The sequence below is a fragment of the Salmo trutta genome, chromosome 4 (genome assembly GCF_901001165.1).
Source record: "Salmo trutta chromosome 4, fSalTru1.1, whole genome shotgun sequence".
Classification (NCBI taxonomy): Eukaryota; Metazoa; Chordata; class Actinopteri; order Salmoniformes; family Salmonidae; genus Salmo; species Salmo trutta.
The window spans coordinates 37,303,942-37,324,743 of NC_042960.1; the positions used below are offsets into that span (position 1 = coordinate 37,303,942).

The 20,802-nt window shown below is 41.3% G+C and overlaps 2 protein-coding genes across 14 annotated transcripts in view; both read right to left on the reverse strand.

Moving 5' to 3' along the window:
• Positions 1-4,513, reverse strand: part of LOC115192312 (CMP-N-acetylneuraminate-beta-1,4-galactoside alpha-2,3-sialyltransferase-like) — a 101,096-nt gene extending 96,583 nt beyond the window's left edge. For 3 of the 6 annotated variants that reach the window (XM_029750655.1, XM_029750658.1, XM_029750656.1), the window contains exons 1-2: positions 4,291-4,513; positions 347-473 (exon numbers count right to left, since the gene is read on the reverse strand). In XM_029750655.1, coding sequence (XP_029606515.1) covers positions 347-464 — 118 coding nt within the window. In that variant the 5' untranslated portion in view covers positions 465-473; positions 4,291-4,513. The remainder of the gene's footprint in view (positions 1-346; positions 474-4,290) is intronic. The other 3 variants (XM_029750653.1, XM_029750652.1, XM_029750657.1) reach the window with 3 other exon arrangements.
• A 4,026-nt stretch (positions 4,514-8,539) lies between these two features.
• The window catches only part of LOC115192313 (lysine-specific demethylase 4A-like), a 63,610-nt gene continuing 51,347 nt past the window's right edge, over positions 8,540-20,802 (reverse strand). For all 8 annotated transcript variants that reach the window (XM_029750664.1, XM_029750662.1, XM_029750663.1 and 5 more), the window contains 8 exons: positions 15,397-15,473; positions 15,075-15,130; positions 14,739-14,847; positions 11,823-12,011; positions 10,850-11,020; positions 9,863-9,982; positions 9,550-9,642; positions 8,540-9,335 (listed from right to left, as the gene is read on the reverse strand). In XM_029750664.1, coding sequence (XP_029606524.1) covers positions 9,195-9,335; positions 9,550-9,642; positions 9,863-9,982; positions 10,850-11,020; positions 11,823-12,011; positions 14,739-14,847; positions 15,075-15,130; positions 15,397-15,473 — 956 coding nt within the window. In that variant the 3' untranslated portion in view covers positions 8,540-9,194. The remainder of the gene's footprint in view (positions 9,336-9,549; positions 9,643-9,862; positions 9,983-10,849; positions 11,021-11,822; positions 12,012-14,738; positions 14,848-15,074; positions 15,131-15,396; positions 15,474-20,802) is intronic.

A 20,802-nucleotide genomic window follows, 5' to 3' on the forward strand; every position in this document is an offset into this window, starting at 1 on the left:
ATTTAAGGTACTCCAGAGCTTTTAACTATCAGGCTTTATATAATTTCTTTGTTCTATAGTGTAGTTTATTTTTATTTAGTTCAGTTACGTGATTTCTGAATTTATTGAATGTACAGTACATCTTTCAGTTCCATGTTTCCTTAGTTGCCTTAGTCTATTAGCGCCCCCTTCTGGTAAGAAGTAGTATACACAAAACATGTTGCTACAATGACAGGAAACATTATGCTGGGTGGGGGTGGGAGCAAAGCTTGGTGCATCATACTCATTATAAACAATGATTTGACATGATAGCACAAACAGACTGGCACTCAGTCTAGGACATGGGTAGTTGCTATACTGTACTTACGTGATTTATGTCCCCAGCCCCAGGGGTGCAGTCTCCCAGAGGAGTAGTAGAGGAAACCCAGGACCACCATGGGACAAAGTGCCAGGAGCAGGTGACGGGTTGGCTTCATGATTCTCATCACCTCCTACTGTACATGGCACCATCCACATTGTAGGTGAAGGAGATTGATTGTTATCAGGATAAATTCAATTTCAAAATGCATGGATATTTTTTTTGAATAGGAAAGAGTAGTATAGAATATAATAGCATAGAATATGATACAATCCAAAATATGGAATTACAATGCACTTTTAATAGAATAGTGTCAAAATAATAGAATAGAACAGGGTAGAATAGCAGCAGGTTTGGTTCATTGATTGCGCAGAACTTCAACCGCACCCCTAACTGAGGAACAATCTGTTCTCTAATATCGAGGCGGGGATTGAGTTTTGAGAACTGGTTGCGCATGTGCTAGCAACAACAATCAGTTGATACTTGTAAAAATGTAAATTCTGAAGACTCTTATCTGTACCTATGTTTATCCTGTACAACAACGGTCCTTCCACATAGTGTTCATATTCATACTTTTAATATATATTTTTTTAAATCGAATAAGTTACAACCACCGACTTTTTCATCGTTTGTGTTTTCAACTCAGCGTAAAAACAGAATTTACCTCTCCAGTTGAGCAACACAAATTAGGAAAAAGTCGCTGGTTGTATTCCATAAAATATTTTATTAAAAGTACGATGGGCCGCAGTTGCAGGTAAGCGTTTTCTGAATTGGCATTTTTAAAATGTATCGACTGATTACTTAATGTTGTTGCTAGCAAATCGCTCGACCACTTATCAAAACTCAACTCGGCCTCGATTTAAGAGAACGGAGTTGAGCGTTCCTCCGCTGCCTTGGCACCAGCTGGCCTGTGCGCCAGGGCCGTCGCCAGAATTTCATAACAATCGGGGCTCAGTCCTGAAGACCAGGGCTAAGGGGCTGGTGGGTCCGAGGAAAAAAAGTGCCTTTTCTAAAATAATTTCCTGTAATTCTACGTAATTTCACATGAATGGAGACATTACAATAATGTTTTTTTTATACCACACAAATGATCAAAATGACAAGCTACTCTGACATGTACATACTGAGATCAATAAAACAAATGTCTTAAATGCAACCAATAGCATAGGCCAATGAATATAGTGGATAGGCCTACACAGATTTTAGGCCTATAATATGAGGAGGAAATTATAGTCCACCAACTTTCCAGTGGCACTAACCTATACAAACAGATTTTTCCCCCCGCAATTGTATTTTGAAATATTGCGAAATACCTTCTAGCTGCTGCCTGCTGTTCATTGAAAGCCACACATCAACAATCAACTGTTTTGTATTTGTTGTGCGGGCTGCCCAATTGATGGATTCCCGACAGTAGACTAGGCTATGCGCTCATAATGTGACAAAACATAATTTACAGCTATTTAAAAAAAATATATATATATATATCGATCCTCTGTAGCTAAATTATGCTGGTGTAGTATTTTCAATTAATTCAATCTATTTTTTATAGAGTCAGGAGTAATTATAATTTGGCAAATCCAGCACCCCTTCCTTCATCGCTGTTTTCTGCCATGAGCGATGCTCTCCCCAATGCCAAATAATCAACACTTATTATTAATTCAATCGATTGTGGTCAGTAACCACATATGGGTTACTGTGTAGGTTGGCTTACTGTTACAATAATATATCAGCAAGTAGCCTCGCTTACACTTACAAGAGAATACATTCAGTAAGTCAATGAAGCTAATAGTGGTTTCAGCTACATTGTTATGGAAACGATGTAGGACTCATTAACATTTTAAACAATACAAACATATGTCAAATGACTTGAATAGCCTATGTGAAAAGTGTACAAATGTGTATTCGCATCAGTAGGCTAAGCGACTGAAATGCATCAGAAAAGTATTGGAAAGTTCCGGAAAACATCAGGGATGCTCATCAGGTAATGTGTGTGTGTGTGTGTGTGTGTGTGTGTGTGTGTGTGTGTGTGTGGACAAAATCGCTTTCAATTGCTAGACTAATGATCATGAGCACTCACCTCGATTTAGCTAACAAAAAAACAAAAATCGGACATCGATTGATTTATCTATCCATATCTTTTTTTATTTATCAAGATGAGTTCCCATGCTTGTCTCAAATAAGTGCAATGACGCTGTCCTAATCAACATGGTGCTGGATTGATCCGTTGACCACACACGGCAATTGCTTTACATTTATTATAACCAGTGGTGTAGTGCCAATGTTTTAATAGATAAAAACATTAAAAAAAACGTTATTAGCCATAATTTCTGAATGAAAGTTGACATGAAGCCTATGTATAAAATCATTTTAGAATATACATACAATGTACCAGCCTAATTGCATGATTGCCTATGCCGACACATACTGTAAGTGGCTAAAGGAAAATGTAATATTTAAAAAAATCCTAAAACCCCAAATTAGGCCTACCTTATTATAAATTAGGCCATCATCACTGTCAATCGTGAATGATAATTCTTCACGTTTTACAGGTGATACAAGTCAGTTTCATGGTAATATGCATTTTGATCTTGAATGATGTAAGGGTGGCTAACCACTAGCGGTTCTGGGGGGTGTGGGGGGGGGGGGGGGGGCAACACAGTGCCCCTGTGACAACAATTTTGGACTCCCTTGTGGAGTATGAAATCATTTTTACATAACAAATTTTTGCTATTGTTCTTTTTTTTACATCCGTTATTAGACAGTGGCAACACGGAACACTAATTTAACCCACACATTTTCTAGAGGGACGGCTTTAGGCGGAACAAAACAGTATCGTACAACATGCATCTGCATAATGGCCATGGTCTTTTGCCTGCTAATGCCTGCAATGCAGTGAAGAAAACGATATGACAACAATAACGTCTAATGTTACTGGCCCCTCTAACAGTACAACTGGCCCCAGCTTGGCCCCCCCCAGTTGAAATGGTCTAGAACCACCACTGTGGCTAACCAGCCGAACTAATCGAATTTTAGCGCCAATGGAGTTAAACTCTGTCATCGAATGAGAAAAACAATTCAACATTTCAGTACAATCAGCCTAAATTACATGGTGTTTTTGGTATAATAGTAGTCTGATATTATCATGCTATTATGTTTATGTAAAATACTAATTAATAATTAAGTGATCTTGCGAGACATAGCACTATTATGAAAAGTGGCGAACCGTTGGATGACTTTGGGAGTTTAAAACATAGACCTTGATGAAAAGGTACTGTGTGTCAACTAGGCAAATGAGAAAGCCAAAACAAAATCATAGATAGCAAGACTATCTATGGCAACATTTATGGATGTTGCCAAAAAAATGATTGGTAAATGTTGAATTAATATGGAAATGACTAAAAGTAACTCCACTAAGAATAACAGTTACATGTAGTGGAGTTACTTTTAGTCATTTCCATATTAATTCAACATTTACCAATCATTCATTTGGCAACATCCATATATGTTGCCATAGATTGTCTTGCTATCTATGATTTTGTTTTGGCTTTCTCATTTGCCTACCACAGCTCTATGAAGTAAGTGGCACATTTTTTTTACACCATTGCAGCAGCGCAAAAGATTCGGGGCTGACCCAAAATCAGCCCAGAAAGCCAGGTCCTGGTGACGTCCATGCTGTGCACCACCATGGTCGTTCTTATTATAGCTCAGTGAGCTAGGTGGCTGTCAGGTATATCTGGACAGCTAAGCCAGCTAGCTAGCCCGACAGCATTGCATAAAGTGAACAGAAACAAAGCGCAAGACCGAACATGTTTTGCCACAGGCTTGTCGATATGTTAAATACCGGTATCTACTTTACATTCTATCACATTCTACTATTTAAGCAATGAAGCATGGCTGGTCACAGTACAGAAGCTAGCTAGCGCTATGCTAACGGTCACCTTTTGTGTCCTTACCGTTTCTTTGATGATGCGTGTCCCAGAAGTGACTGATAGCTAAGATAAACATTTCGTCTTTATATGCAAGCTAGCTGTCCATCTCCAGCGTCAATTTCAAATTGATATCCAGCAGAGAGTGTATGTGGAACCCTCCTCAAAAAGGTAAATAGCGGTCACTGTACAGTTGCACCATCAGCACACACAACACAGTAGACCCAACATTGACAGTGGGAGGGAACATTTCTGATACGCCAAATCAGTGGCACACTGCTACAATGTAGCTAGTTGTGTGGGTGGAAAGAAGTCACGTTGTTGCGACTTGAATGTCAGCGCATTGGATTCAAATAGAAAAGCAGAAATAGGAAAGATAATCATACATTCATAAGGCTGTTCAGCACTTTTCATTTTCTTCCCTACATTCAAAAACAATGAGCAATGCTTGCTAAACACAAAAATGACATTCAACCTGTGTGAGAGCTGGTGCAAACCATAAACAGAGCAATATACAACAACTGCTATTTTTGTAAAGGCTGGGCTAGTGTAATGTAAAGTATTCAGACCCCTTGACTTTTCCCACATTTTGTTACATCACAGCCTTATTCTAAATTGTTTCCCCCCCCTCATCAATCTACACACAATACCACATAATGACAAAGCCAAAACACTTAAAAATAATAATAATATCACATTTACATAAGTATTCACACCCTTTACTGAGTACTTTGTTGAAGCACCTTTGGCAGTGATTACAGCCTCAAGTCATCTTAGGTATGACGCTACAAGCTTGGCACACCTGTATTTAGGGAGTTTCTCCTATTCTTCTCTGCAGATCTGTCAGGTTGGGTGTGAAGTGTCGCTGCACAGCTATTTTCAGGTCTCTCCAGAGATGTTCAATCGGGTTCAAGTCTGGGCTCTGGCTGGGCCACTCAAGAACATTGAGACTTGTCCCAAAGCCACTCCAGCGTTGTCTTGGCTATGAGCTTAGGGTTGCTGTCATGTTGGAAGGGGAACATTCACCCCAGTCTGAGAACCTGCTCCAGAGCGCTCAGGACTTCATCAAGGATCTCTGTATACTTTTCTCCGTTCATCTTTCCCTCAATCCTGACTTATCTCCCAGTCCCTGCCACTGAAAAACATCCCCACCGCATGATGCTGCCACCACCATGCTTCACTGTAGGGATGGTGACAGGTTTCCCCCAGACATGACGCTAGGCATTCAGGCCAAATAATTGAACCTTGGTTTCATCAAACCGGAGAATCTTGTTTCTCATGGTCTGAGAGTCCTTTAGGTGCCCTTTGGCAAACTCCATGGAGCCCACTGTGTTCTTGGGGACCTTCAATGCTGCAGAAATGTTTTGGTACCCTTCCCCAGATCTGTGCCTCGACACAATCCTATCTCAGAGATATACTTAAGGCTTGGTTTTTGCTCTGTCAACTGTGGGACCTTATATAGACAGCTGTGTGCCTTTCCAAATCATGTCCAATCAATTGAATTTACCACAGGTGGACTCCAATAAAATTGTAGAAACAGGATGCACCTGAGCTCAATTTTGATTCTCATAGCAAAGGGTCTTAAATACTTATGTATATAAGGTAGCCTTTTTATTTTTTATAAATTAGAAGAAAAAATCTAGAAACCTGTTTTAGCTTTGTCATTATTGGGTATTGGCGACCATGGTTGTGCACAGCATGGATGTTACCAGGACCTGTCTTTGGGTCAGCCCCGAATCTTTTGCGCTGCTGCAATGGTGTGATGAGGGGGAGGGGGGGGGGAACTATTTAATCCATTTTAGAATAAGGCTGTAACGTAACGAAATGTGGAAAAAAGTCTAATGGTCTGAATTTTTCAAATGCACTGTATGACCTTAAATGGTATACAGTTCTGTAAAAATTGTCTTATGAATTCAAGCAATGACAGGTTCCTTGAACTTAATCTCAAACGTTCTGTGTAAATCCTGTTTTGGGCTAACCTGTGGGGTTTGCTGGTACAAACACTGGGAGAGTCTTCTCTTAGGACAGGAATAATTCAGTTGACCGTTTTACTCCATATGAAGGTAAATGTATCACTACTGTGATTTAATGGTATGAAGTATTATCTTCCAAAGCTCTCAAGGTATCCAAAAGTGTGATTACATATACTGCAAATTGTAGTCATAATTGTCATAAGCATATCAAACATCATTAACCAGTATAATTAAATAGTAATGAAACCACCAACAAATAACACCAATACAGGACATAAGCAAGCCAAAAATTTACTGAAACAAAAATTGTTTACAAAATGCATGAATGATAATATGGAAGAAGTCCAGCGTTCATTTATCACAGACACAGGAAAGAGGTCAATGTTCAAAAGGTCAAACATGAACAGGCCAGGGAACGGTCCCAATGGTACCCTACTCCCTATATAGGGAATAGGGTTCCATTTGGGATGCTACCAAGATCCCTGGAGTCAACAGTTTATGTCTTTCAATAAACTACTTATTATAATAATTACATCTCAGTGTCTTCCTGGCTGTGAATATAGAACATGTATCATTATAAAACAAAGCAATACAGTTATTTTTGATAGAAAAGTAATTTTCCTCGATGTATTATAAGTCATAAGTCTTTCCATACTATTGAATGATGATGATATAAACCTTTTGCTCAGTAGTACTGCTGTGAATGTGGGCCTCTATAACTAACTGTAACCCATACTGTCAGTTCTGTGACTCACCCACTCAATTAGGGTCGCAAAATGCTGGGAACTTTCTCAAAATTCCCACGTTTTCCAGAAATCCCAGATTGGGAATACCTAGATTTCCTGCTTATTCCCTCCTGATTCCAGGCATATTTCGACCGGGATTTCTAGAAAACGTGGGAAAACTTTCCAACCCTACACTCAAGACAACAGCAGTTTACAGACAAACAATGAAGACAATCTATATCCTATCCTAATAAGTGCATCATGGTTGATGATCTTGGCCGAGTAAAGATGGGTAGTAGGGGACACACTCCGTATGAACATCTTATAGATGTAGAATTAACAATAATATTTTCAAACATGTCCCCCCCCCTCACAAAAAATAGCAAATGGCAGCACACAACTATTAAAATGTCCTCTCAAACTGGACTTAAAAAAGTGCAATGCACAACTTTCATTAAATGAGTAAAGAACCAACTTGGAAATAAATGGAGAGCCCACAGCAATTCTGAACAGGCTATTTCCAATTCATCGCTATAGCAAAAATAGAACATACATCCTAATCGGTTTGAAACCTCTACAGCATTGCAACTGACAAACTGTCTGTATTGCAGAGGTTACTTTTACTTTCTCCAAGCACCATATAATAAATATGCTGGTAAAAAAACCAACTCAAAATGGAAAAAGCTATATTCAACGCATTCCTACAAAATACAATGTATAGGTATGCAGTCAACAGTGTGAATCTGCTAAGAGGAGGCAGTATTAGTTACTAAAATGGCATTGCACCTCCTTGAAATCAAACATAGGTGCAAGTAGCACCATAAAACTATACTGAACAAAAATAAAAAACGCAACATGTAAAGTGTTGGTCCCATGTTTCATGAGCTGAAATAAAAGATTCCCAGAAATGTTCAATATGCACAAAAAGCTTATTTCTCTCAATTTGTGCACAAATTAGTTTACATCCCTGTTAGTGAGCATTTCTCATTTGCTAAGATAATCCATCCACCTTACAGGTATAGCATATCAAGAAGCTGATTAAATGCCACTATCATTACACAGGTGTACCTTGTGCTGGGGATAATAAAAGGCCACTCTAGAATGTGCAGTTTTGTTATGCAACACAATGCCACAGATGTATCAAGTTGAGGGAGCATGCAATTGTCATGTTGACTGCAGGAAAATCCACCAGAGCTGTTGCCAGAAAATGTAATGTTCATTTCTCTACCATAAGCCGCTTCCATCATTTTAGAGAATTTGGCAGTACATCCAACTGGCCTCACAACCGCAGACCACGTGTAATCACGCCAGCCCAGGACCTCCACATCCGGCTTCTTCACCTGCAGGATCGTCTAAGACCAGACACCGGACAGCTGATGAAACTGAGGAGTATTTCTGTCTGTAATAAAGCCCTTTTTTGTTAGAAAATTTCATTCTGATTGGCTGGGCCTGGCTCCCAAGTGGGTGAGCTTATGTCCTCCCAGGCCCACCCAGTCACATGAAATCCATAGATTAGGGCCAAATTAATTTATTTCAATTGACTGATTTCCTTATATGAACTGTAACTCAGTGACATCATTGAAATTGTTGCATGTTGTGTTTATATTTTTGTTCAGTATACATAGGAAAAGACATATATATGTATGTAAAATAACAACTGGCAACATTCTGTCAAATATTGAGTCAGAAAACACAAGTGTTTATGAGGATGAGTGGCAATAACTTTTGTGTCTGCTTCACTCCCTTTAGGAAATCCTTCCTACCACTGAATTATATTGAGTGATTTGTTATTATTATTATTAGAAAGTTACATCTTGTTTGGGAGCAAAAATCAAGGGCCAATATCACTTCATTCAATACATAAATTACTGCTACTGGGCACTGGCAGAGAAGCATAAAACGTGACATGGATGGTAATAACCATGGGGGCAGGTTTCCTGGACACAGATCAAGCCTAGTTCTGGAAATATATTTTTTGTCCAGGACAAGGCTTAAACAGTGTCTGGGAAACCAGTGCCTAATGCTGTAATGATGAAGGGATGAATTGAAGAAAAAGACAAAAACAGTCTAAACTAAGGGTTGGACAGTTCTTTTCAGAGGAAGTCCTTTAGTCAGAGCTACACTTACTCACTCAGTGGATAAATTAAGGTAAAGTGAGCAGAAGTCTGGATAAGGAATATCAGTGCTGGTGATTTGTTGGTAGAGTAGGCTACTCCATGCTGTAGTCGGCAGGCTACTCCATGATGGCTCTGTAGATCACAGGTTCAATGTAGTCTCCTCTGTACCGTGAGTTGATCACTCTCTGCCTCTTCGACTGCTGGATGGCCTCCTTGTCCTCAAATATACCATCGAAACGCATGTCTGACGCCTTGGACTGGGGAGACAGGAGACAGGGGGCAGGGTACACACAGAAGATGAGGATTACTTCATGGTCCATTGTCACAGGGAGAAGACTCATTAACAAACATGCTGGAGAATAAGATACAGTAGACTACTACAGTAGAGTGAAAAAGTTCAGAGTTGATATACAATGTACAAAGGTTAGCAACTTTGGATTCAGTATATTGGATAGCTCACAGCACACTCACCAGTCTTGACTTGACTCTCTTGGGCAGCTCCTCATCCAGGGTATAGACATCATCTCTCTTGGCTGTTAGTTGTGACCCGTCTTCAAACTCCACCTACATCAAACAACACCATCAATGCCAAAATAACCACATTTGATGTCTCTCATAGCAAACAAAACAATGGTTTCATCACAGATTGTTAATGTATTGCTTGCTATATCTGGAAAAATGGAGCTGATCAATTAGACAGCAAAGCATTCTTTCATATAAGACTAATCTCTTTCTGCATAAGGTACATTGTTGCTGAGGGTGAGTATGAATACTGTTGCAGTACCTGGTACATTTGGATGATGTGAGCAGCCACAAACTTGGCCCCGTAGACTAGACCATCTGTCCACCGGACCTGCACCACCTCCCCCTGCGGTGGGGGGCCTAGCTGGGCACAATTCCGGCTCTGACAACAGAAAACAACATTAGATACAATCCTACGAACATACTATTTAGCAAGCACCAAAAAGCCATCACAAAATGTCAACCAATGTGTGGTACAGAGCTGGGATGATAAACCGAAAGTTAACGACATTGACATGACCTTCCTCTTACCAAAGCTTTTTGTGTACGTCTGTAATAAACAATGCGGTAGACAACATTCCTGTAGATTGTTCTAAAACCATTATTTGGTCAACAGTAATAGCCAAGCATCATGTTGATTCCTGCTATGAAAGTATCTGCCTGTCCCTGTTTCGCTGTCGGCTGCTGTGTGAGCGAGCCACTCTCACTCCCTCTCCCCACTGTGCGCACGGAGGAGGGAAAGATGCATTCTGAGAAGCACAAGCATATTAACGTTGCTCAAAATGCAATTGTGGAGAAAAACACTACTGTTTTTCAAAGCCACTACTATATTTCTCACCTCTTAATATTGAGTTCATGGCACCACGTTACAACTGAATATGTTACATGAAATAGCTTAATTTGTTTATCATAGGCCACCATCTCAGCTGTCTTACTTGGCACTGGAATAAAATGTTCTAGAGCCTTGCCGCTAATTTAAAGTAACTGTCCATTAATGAATGAATTATTGTTATCAAGCAAAATAGTTACATTCATCACAATATTACTGTTTGTCCATATCGCCCAGCTCTAGCCCCTCCACCCCCAAAAAATTGACCATTATTTATCACTGATTCATCGTTATCGGGAAGAAAAAAAACGGGTTTCATTTATCACGCCATGGACTTTTGTCCATTTCGCCTAGCTCTCTAAGCAATCTATAAACTAATAATGAACAGCATATGAACTACTGAACCGTAAGTCTCCTTACCACGATGTCCTCGGGAAAGAGGTTGTCGCTGAAGGAACCGTCATCAAAGTTGACCTCATAGAACGTCTCCTTGGAAAGCTGCACCACGTCACACTGATAGTAGCGGCCATTTTTGTGCTTACAGATCACCCTCTGTCCCACGGTGAGCTCATGCATTGCTGCTTTGTTACGCTGAGAGAGAGAGATCAGTGATGATTAAACAGTCATCCACAGGATTAGCATCAAATAAGAACGATCAACCTCCAACCTCTTTGTACTGGAAGCACATGGGCACACTGGTGGGAGTTTTCAGTCAAATCTAAAACCTAGTCATGTTTATGCAATACAATGTGGTGAGCACAGTCCTGAATACACTGAGTATACAAAACATCCAGATAAATCCAGTTCAATCAGTGTAGATGAAAGGGAGGAGACCAGTTAAAGAAGGATTTTTAAGCCTCGAGACAGTTGAAACATGGACTGAGTATGTGTGCCATTCAGAGGGTGAATGGGCAAGACAAAAGATTTAAGTGCCTTTGAACGGGGTATGGCAGTAGGTGCCAGGCGCAGCGGTTTGTGCCAAGAACTGCAACGCTTCTGGTTTTTCCACACTCAACAGTTTCTCGTGTGTATCAAGAATGGTCCACCACCCAAAGGACATCCAGTCAACTTGACACAACTGTTGGAAGCATTGGAGTCAACATGGGCCAACATCCCTGTCGAACACTTTCTCGACACCTTGTAGAGTCCATTCCCCGACGAATTGAGGCTGTTCTGAGGCCAAAGGGGAGTGCAACTCAATATTAGGAAGGTGTTCCTAATGTTTGCTATACTCAGTGTATATAGAAGGTTTAGAAACTATAAGGCAAAGTATCAGAAGAACGTTCCCAACTAAGTCCCAAAACAGAGGCCTTCAGAGTTACCCGTCTGGTGTATGGCTTCCTCTTTCTGAAAGACAATCCTAAACACCAAGTAAAGTACAACTGATGTATACCTCTGTCTGAATAGGGCCCTTGTGCCGGCAGCAGGTGACGTAGACCACGAAAGGCCACTCGTCTGGCTGCATGAGGACCCCAGCAGCCTGAGCACAGGTAGGGTGGTAGGCCGTAGAACAGCGGCCATGGGAACACTGCACACAACACCCGGACGTCTTCTTCATCCGCTTCTTACAGTAGTAACATTTCTGCACAGCACAGATAAGGATAAGAACATGCTCAGAGAGACAGGAAAGGGAAGTCTGACAGGGAAAACTAGGCCTGTATGTCCGGTCAAACAGTATACAGTAGCATGCTACATTCTCTAGAAATACACATGGCTGTCATGATTCCTGTGAGGGTTAAATTCAGAAATAAGGCTTTGCAGAAAGAGATGTCATTTCATATCCCCCCTGATATGACATGTCAGAAGTTCTGACTGACTGGGCTTAAATCCCAAACTCACATTACATCCTCTAAATAGCCTAGTCTCTAGTCCAAGGATGGGCAACTTTGATGGGGGTGGGGGCCACAGCTAATTTCCTGCACTTCTACACATTTTGCCATAGGGTGGAGAGAAATGTTTACAGATTTGAATATGATATCTCAGTGAGGTCCCCCGGTCAGTTTAGATAGCTGGCCACTAAAATAACTTTGCACTCTAAACAATTTTTTGCTGACATGGGCTAATTGAGTGACTATCAGTGACTAGTATAGAGGCGGATGTGCCAACCATTTTCAGGTTTTGTAATGCAAATAACATATTACGTTGACATAATATGCTGAAGAGAAGATATTCCGCCACTCCACTCTTCAATTTGCTCCTCTTCAAGCACTTTGGTTGGAGAGTAAGGTTGTGAGTTCCTATCCATTAGCACATAATAAAATGATGGTTTGTCCTCTGACAAATCAACTGTAAATTTCGGTGTTCCTCAAGGCTCCGTTTTAAGACCTCTGTTTCATATATATGTATATATATATATATATATATATATATATATATATATATATATATATATATATATATATATATATATTACCTCTTGGTGATGTCATTTGGAAACAACATAATGTTTAAACTCTGACAAAACAGAGATGCTAGTTCTAGGTCCCAAGAAACAAAGAGATCTGCTGTTGGATCTGACAATTAACCTTGATGTTTGCACAGTCATCTCAAATAAAACTGTAAAGGACCTCGGCGTTACTCTGGACCTGATCTGTCTTTTGACGAACATATCAAGACTGTTTCAAGAAAATATTTTTTTCCATCTATGTAAATTTGCAAAAATTCATCCCTTCTTTTGTCACTTCTAGATTAGACTATTGCAATGCTTCACTTTCCGGCAACCCGGATAAATCACTAAATAAACTTCAGTTAGTGCTAAACACGGCTCCTAGAATCTTGACTAGAACCAAACAATTTGATCACATTACCCCAGTGCTAGCCTCTCTACACTGGCTTCCTGTTAAGGCTAGGGCTGATTTCAAGGTTTTGCTGCTAACCTACAAAGCATTACATGGGCTTGCTCCAATCTATATTATTGCTCCAGTCCTCCTTATTGCCCCTAGAATTTCTAAGCAAACAGCTGGAGGCAGGGCTTTCTCCAATAGAGCTACATTTTTATGGAATGGTCTGCCTATCCATGTGAGAGAAGCAGACTCGGTCTCAACCTTTAAGTCTTAATTGAAGACTCATCTCTTCAGTAGGTCCTATGATTGAGTGTAGTCTATCCCAATTTGTAAGTCGCTCTGGATAAGAGCGTCTGCTAAATGACTTAAATGTAAATGTAAGGTGAACGGAAAGGCACTTGAGCGACCAACCACCCTTGCTGTCTCTGCCTGGCCGGTTCCCCTCTCTCCACTGGAATTCTCTGCCTCTAGCCCTATTACGGGGGCTGAGTCACTGGCTTACTGGTGCTGTTCCATGCCGTCCCTAGGAAGGGTGCGTCACTTGAGTGGGTTGAGTCTGTGACGTGATCTTCCTGTCCAGGTTGGCACCCCCCCTTGGGTTTGTGCTGTGAGGGAGATCTTTGTGGGCTATACTCGGCCTTGTCTCAGGGTAGTAAGTTGGTGGTTGAAGATATCCCTCAAGTGGTGTGGGGGCTGTGCATTGGCAAAGTGGGTGGGGTTATATCCTGCCTGGTTGGCCCTATCCCGGGATATAGTCGGACGGGGCCAGTGTCTCCCAACCCCTCCTGTCTCAGCCTCCCGTAATTATGCTGCAATAGTTTGTGTCGGGGGGCTAGGGTCAGTCTGTTATATCTGGAGTATTTCTCCTGTCTTATCCGGTGTCCTGTGTGAATGTAAGTATGCTCCCTCTAATTCTCTCTCTCTTTCTCTCAGAGGACCTGAGCCCTAGGACCATGCCTCAGGACTACCTGGCCTGATGATTCCTTGCTGTCCCCAGTCCGCCTGGTCGTGCTGCTGCTCCAGTTTCAACTGTTCTGCCTGCGGCTATGGAACCCTGACCTGTTCACCGGACGTGCTACCTTGTCCCAGACCTGCTGTTTTTGACTCTCTCTCTACCGCACCTGCCGTCTCTAACTCTGAATGATCGGCTATGAAAAGCCAACTGACATTTACTCCTGAGGTGATGACCTGTTGCACCCTTTACAACCACTGTGATTATTATTATTTGACCCTGCTGGTCATCTATGAACGTTTGAACATCTTGGCCATGTACTGTTATAATCTCCACCCGGCATATCCAAAAGAGGACTGGCCACCCCTCAGAGCCTGGTTCCTCTCTAGGTTTTTTCCTAGGTTCCTGCCTTTCTAGGGAGTTGTTCCTAGCCACCATGCTTCTACATCTGCATTGCTTGCTGTTTTAGGCTGGGTTTCTGTATAGCACTTATAGTATAGTGACATCGGATGATGTAAAAAAAAGGGCTTTATAAATACATTTGATTGATTGACATGTACTGTGTTTAACTCACCAGTTTAAACCTCTGTAGAGGAATCCCACTCAGATCCACAGGGCTTCTCTCAGTGATGTTCACAAAGCGAGCCTCCAACACTGCTACTGCACACAGCACATGGACCCACCTATAACACACACAAAAACATGTCAATACACACAAAAACATACCATTGTTAGTGGCTTATAAACTAAACTAAATCCTAGTAGATATCTTTCAATAGAACGTCACAATATGTGAACATAAGTGTACATAAATCAATATACTGCAGAGTAAATGTTCAATGTGTGATTACTGATTGTTAGACTAGACCACTCCCTGATCTAAGGAAATTTGACTGGCACACAAACTTACTTGTTGTTGTTGGCTTTCTGCAAGGCTCCACCCCTCAGCGAACACAAACAGCAACTCTGCAAACAGGAGAGCAAACTGTCAACCATCATCATCCAAGTCATCCAAACATAGATGTGGTACCTGCTACCTGATGACCAGTAACAGTTAGTCTCCTAATGATATGTGACTACTGCAAACACTAGTGCCAGATCTAATGACTGTTTAGAGTCCTGCAAAGTTTGCAAACACTATTGACAGTGACAGCAACAGAGATTTGGGCCAACTAGGTGAGGTGAGTCATACATAGAGAAGGGACATTCTGAGCTGTTGTAGAGACACTAACCTCAGTCATGGCGTTGGCCTTACAGCGAGCACACTTCCAGTCCTTAGTAACAATCTTTGGATCCACGCCATAACAGCCTGGTAACACACAACCAAACAAACACCAGGTCAGGGGACGAAATTAACAGAGCATACACCAAGAGCTAGTTTGGGAGGACGATTGGCAGACAGGCATTGATGAAGTCTTAAGTGGTTGCACAGTAATCGAATTGTATCCACAGATCTGTAAATAATGACGAGATGCTCATGTCTCCCCCTAACAATGGGAGTTGTTGTCCCAAAGGCGGGAAGGAAGACTACAGGACTGTTTCGCTAGCACAGACTAATATGTTCTGGGATTTATTCAATAACATTGAGGATTTTACCACATCAGTCACTGGCTTCATTTAAGGGGACTGGAAACAATAGGCTTTACAACACCAGCTAACTGTAAATGCTCAGTTGATATTCACGTAATAACGCATTCCCCTCGACCACGGACACATATTGGGGAAAACAAAGATTCTTTCCCATTCACCCCTATTATAAATGAGCCAACTTCTTTGTCGATTTTTAGTCATAAAGAAATAACAAAATATGCCGAAAATCTGCTGTGTAGTTCAACTTAGATGTAACCAGGTCGAAAATCCCAACCTATAGATCTCACAGACTCTATTTCCTATGTGGGAGCATTGCGAAGAGCCCTGTGTCTTCAGGCTACCTGGTTTGGGAGAGAAAAATCTGGGGACCCGGTGTTCAAGTAGCCTACACATACACTACCGGTCAAAAGTTTTAGAACACCTACTCATTCAAGGGTGTTTCTTTATTTGTACTATTTTCTACAATGTAGAATAGTGACCAAAGTGTTAAACAAATAAAAATATATTTTATATTTGAGATTCTTAAAAATAGCCACCATTTGCCTTGACAGCTTTGCACACTTTTGGCATTCTCTCAACCAGCTTCAAGAGGTTGTAACCTGGAATGCAATTAACAGGTGTGCCTTCTTAAAACTTCATTTGTGAAATGTCTTTCCTTCTTAATGCGTTTGAGCCAATCAGTTGTGTTGTGACAAGGTTTGGGGTATACAGAAGATAGCCCTATTTGGTAAAAGACCAAGTCCATATTAATGGCAAGAACAGCACAAATAAGCAAAGAGAAATGACAGTCCATTACTTTAAGACATGAAGGTCAGTCAATACGGAAGACTTCAACAACTTTTAACATTTCTTCAAGTGCAGTCACAAAAACCATCAAGCGCTATGATGAAACTGGCTCTCATGAGGACCGCCACAGGAATGGAAGACTGAGAGTTCTCTCTGCTACAGAGGATAAGTTCATTAGAGTTAGAGTTAACTGCACCTCAGATTGCAGCCCAAATAAATGCTTCAGAGTTCAAGTAATAGACATCTCAACATCAACTGATCAGGGGAGACTGTGAATCAGGCCATCATAATCGAATTGCTGCAAAGAAACCACTAGTAAAAGGACCAATAAGAACAGACTTGCTTGGGCCAAGAAACACGAGCAATGGACATTAGATCAGTGGAAATGTGTCCTCTGGAGTCCAATTTGGAGATTTTTGGTTCCAACTGCCGTGTCTTTGTGATACGTGTTGTGGGTGAACGGATGATCTCTGCATGTGTATTTCCCACCGTAAAGAATGGAGGAGGAAATGTTATGGCGTGGGGGTACTTTGCTGGTGACACTATCTGTGATTTATTTAGAATTCAAGGCACACTTAACCAGCACGGCTACCACAGCATTCTGCAGATATACGCCATCTCATCTGGTTTGGGCTTAGTGGGACTATCATTTGTTTTTCAACAAGACAATGACCCAACACACCTCCAGGCTGTGTAAGGGCTATTTGACCAAGAAGGAGTGTGATGGAGTGCTGCATCAGACGACCTGGCCTCCACAATCCCCCGACCTCAACCAAACTAAGATCAGATCGCATAGCGATGCAAAAGAAGTGCTCAACATATTGCGTGAATTCCTTCCAAGACTGTTGGAAAAGCATTCCAGGTGAAGCTAGTTGAGAGAATGCCAAGAGTGTGCAAGAATCTCAAATATAAAATATTTTGATTTGTTTAACACTTTTTTGGTTACTACATTATTCTATATCTGTTATTTCATAGTTTTGATGTCTTCACTGTTATTCTACAAGTAAAAAAATAGGAAAAATAGAAAAACCCTTGAATGAGTAGGTGTTCTGTAACTTGAGACCGGTAGTATAGCTATGTGTATGGAAAACATTTCATCACAGGAAAGACATTTAACTTGTTTAGTATAGTCCATTTGTAACTCCACTCACTAATTGTAGCTGTATAGTCCATTTGTTTGTGTTGTTGGTCTTAGCTAGCTTAATGTTCCGGTCAGTAGCTAGCGAGCACTCAAGTGGCTGCTAGCACAGTCATGAAAAGGGGCAAGAGGGAAACCCTACAATATCATGTTTTTCTAAGAAGCGAGAAAGCTCTGGAGCAGGCAATGTTGAAGAGAAATCTTTAGACATGTTGTTTTCTTGAATGTAGATTTATAATTGACTAAAACAAGCAGACAAGAAAATAGCATTTTGAAAAAGGTCAAGTTTTTGCTGTGAGCCAATGGGGTAACCTAGACAACACAGGTTGTTTACCCCACAGGCGGCATTCTATCTAATACCGACTGGGACTATCGCCATATTGGTATTGTTGCATCACTGGCAGGAAAGTTTTGGAATTTGTGAATTTACTGAGACCATGACCTCTGCGTGCAGTAATGAGCATAATTTCCTGGTTTCAAACCATATACGTAAACTCAGAAAAAAATAAACGCCCCCTTTTCAGAACCCCGTCTTTCAAAGTTAATTCATAAAAATCCAAATAACTTCACAGATCTTCACTGTAAAGGGTTTAAACACTGTTTCCCATGCTTGTTCAATGAACCATAAACAATTATTGAACATGCACTTGTGGAACAGTCGCTGTTACTAACAGCTTACAGACAGTAGGCAATTAAGGTCACAGTTTGGACACTAAAGAGGGCTTTCTACTGACTCTGAAAAACACCAAAAAGAAAGATGCCCAGGGTCCCTGCTCATCTGCGTGAACGTGCCTTAGGCATGTTGCAAGGAGGCATGAGGACTGCAGATGTGGCCAGGGCAATAAATTGCAATGTCCGTACTGTGAGACGCCTAAGACAGCGCTACAGGGAGACAGGACGGACAGCTGAACGTCCTTGCAGTGGCAGACCACGTATAACAACACCAGCACAGGATCGGTACATCCGAACATCACACCTGCGGGACAGGTACAGGATGGCAACAGCAACTGCCCGAGTTACACCAGGAACGCACAATCCCTCCATCAGTGCTCAGACTGTCCGCAATAGGCTGAGAAACGCTGGACCGAGGCCTTGTAGGCCTGTTGTAAGGCAGGTCCTCACCAGACATCACCGGCAACAATGTCGCCTATGGGCACAAACCCATCACTGGACCAGACAGGACTGTCAAAAAGTGCTCTTCACTGACAAGTCGCGGTTTTGTCTACACCAGGGGTGATGGTCGGATTCGCGTTTATCGTCGAAGGAATGAGTGTTACACCGAGGCCTGTACCCTGGAGCGGGATCGATTTGGAGGTGGAGGGTCCGTCATGGTCGGTGTGTCACAGCGTCATCGGACTGAGCCTGTTGTCCTTGCAGGCAATCTCAATGCTGTGCGTTACAGGGAAGACATCCTCCTCCCTCACGTGGTACCCTTCCTGCAGGCTCATCCTGACATTACCCTCCAGCACGACAATGCCACCAGCCATACTGCTCGTTCTGTGCGTGATTTCCTGCTAGACAGGAATGTCAGTGTTCTGCCATGGCCAGCGAAGAGTCCGGATCTCAATCCCATTGAGCACGTCTGGGACCTGTTGGATCGGAGGGTGAGGGCTAGGGCCATTCCCCCCAGAAATGTCCAGGAACTTGCAAGTGCCTTGGTGGAAGAGTGGGGTAACATCGCACAGCAAGAACTGGCAAATCTGGTGCAGTCCATGAGGAGATGCACTGCAGTACTTAATGCAGCTCGTGGCCACACCAAATACTGACTGTTACTTTTGATTTTGACCCCCCCCTCCCTTTGTTCAAGGACACATTATTCCATTTCTGTTAGTCACGTCTGTGGAACTTGTTCAGTTTGCGTCTCAGTTGTTGAATCTTATGTTCATACAAATATTTACACATGTTAAGTTTGCTGAAAATAAACGCAGTTGACAGTGAGGGCGTTTATTTTTTTGCTGAGTTTATTTTGAAAGCTGAGAAATAGCCCTATGAAATACAATAGCACCGCATCATTCAGTCAATAAAGAACACCTGTGAAAATCATATACATGAAAAATCAACCCCCCCCCCCCCCCCCCAAACGGCCACTTACAAAACTTCCAAATGAAGATAGAGGAAAAACTTTGAGCATATTGAGTCTTCCTTATTTTGTAATGGTTGAAAATCTGAAATCAGAATAGTAATAGCCTACAGTAACTTCTACTGTGAATGAGTTACAGCTGTTTAAGTTATTACTGGTATTTTTCTATAATTCTACGGATGTTTCGTGATCTAACACTTATCTGGATAGTATATTCAACATACATACATACATACATACATACATACATACATACATACATACATACATACATACATACATACATACATACATACATACATACATACATACATACATACATACATACATACATACACCAAAACACATTACAAATGGCATTAGTCTTATATATAAGGAAAGACATACAAGTTATATAATATTAACAAAAAAAGTACTTTATTGAAATAATAAGGTTAGGGGAATACATTGTCATTCAAAACTGAAAACAAAGTGCAAGTTACATCGCTATCATAACCAACACAGTGACACAGGGATATTGTCATCAAAATTGAACTGGAATTACAAAATATAATAAAGGCGCATATAACAATAATTGGACTTTACAACTTCAATGTATTATGTAATACATTCCACTAGGCCTTGAATTAAAAGAATTCAAGAGAGGCAAAATTACCAGTGACAATTGAGCTCCTGGGTGAAGACTAGGAGTCCCTTTACTAGTGCCTATGTCTGCAACGAGTCACACTCACTGGAGTGCCACAACCTAAAACTATTTTGTTCCCCTACAATGCATAACTGCTTGTCGATTCAGGTGCTACACAAACAAACTGTGCCATATTCTCCTTTCCATATTTCCTGTAACAAAGCAAACAATTTCTAAAGTAGTCCTCCAGTACATTGAAGTTCACCTTGGCTGTGAAGGCGTGTCCTGTGAAGGTGTGATTGTCCCTCAGCCCTTATGTTGCTGAGGCTGCAACTTGTCTCTCCAGCCCTTGCCTGTCCTCACAAAGGTCAGAATTGACAGTCCACCATAGTGTCAGAGTAAAAGGTTTTCTTTATTTT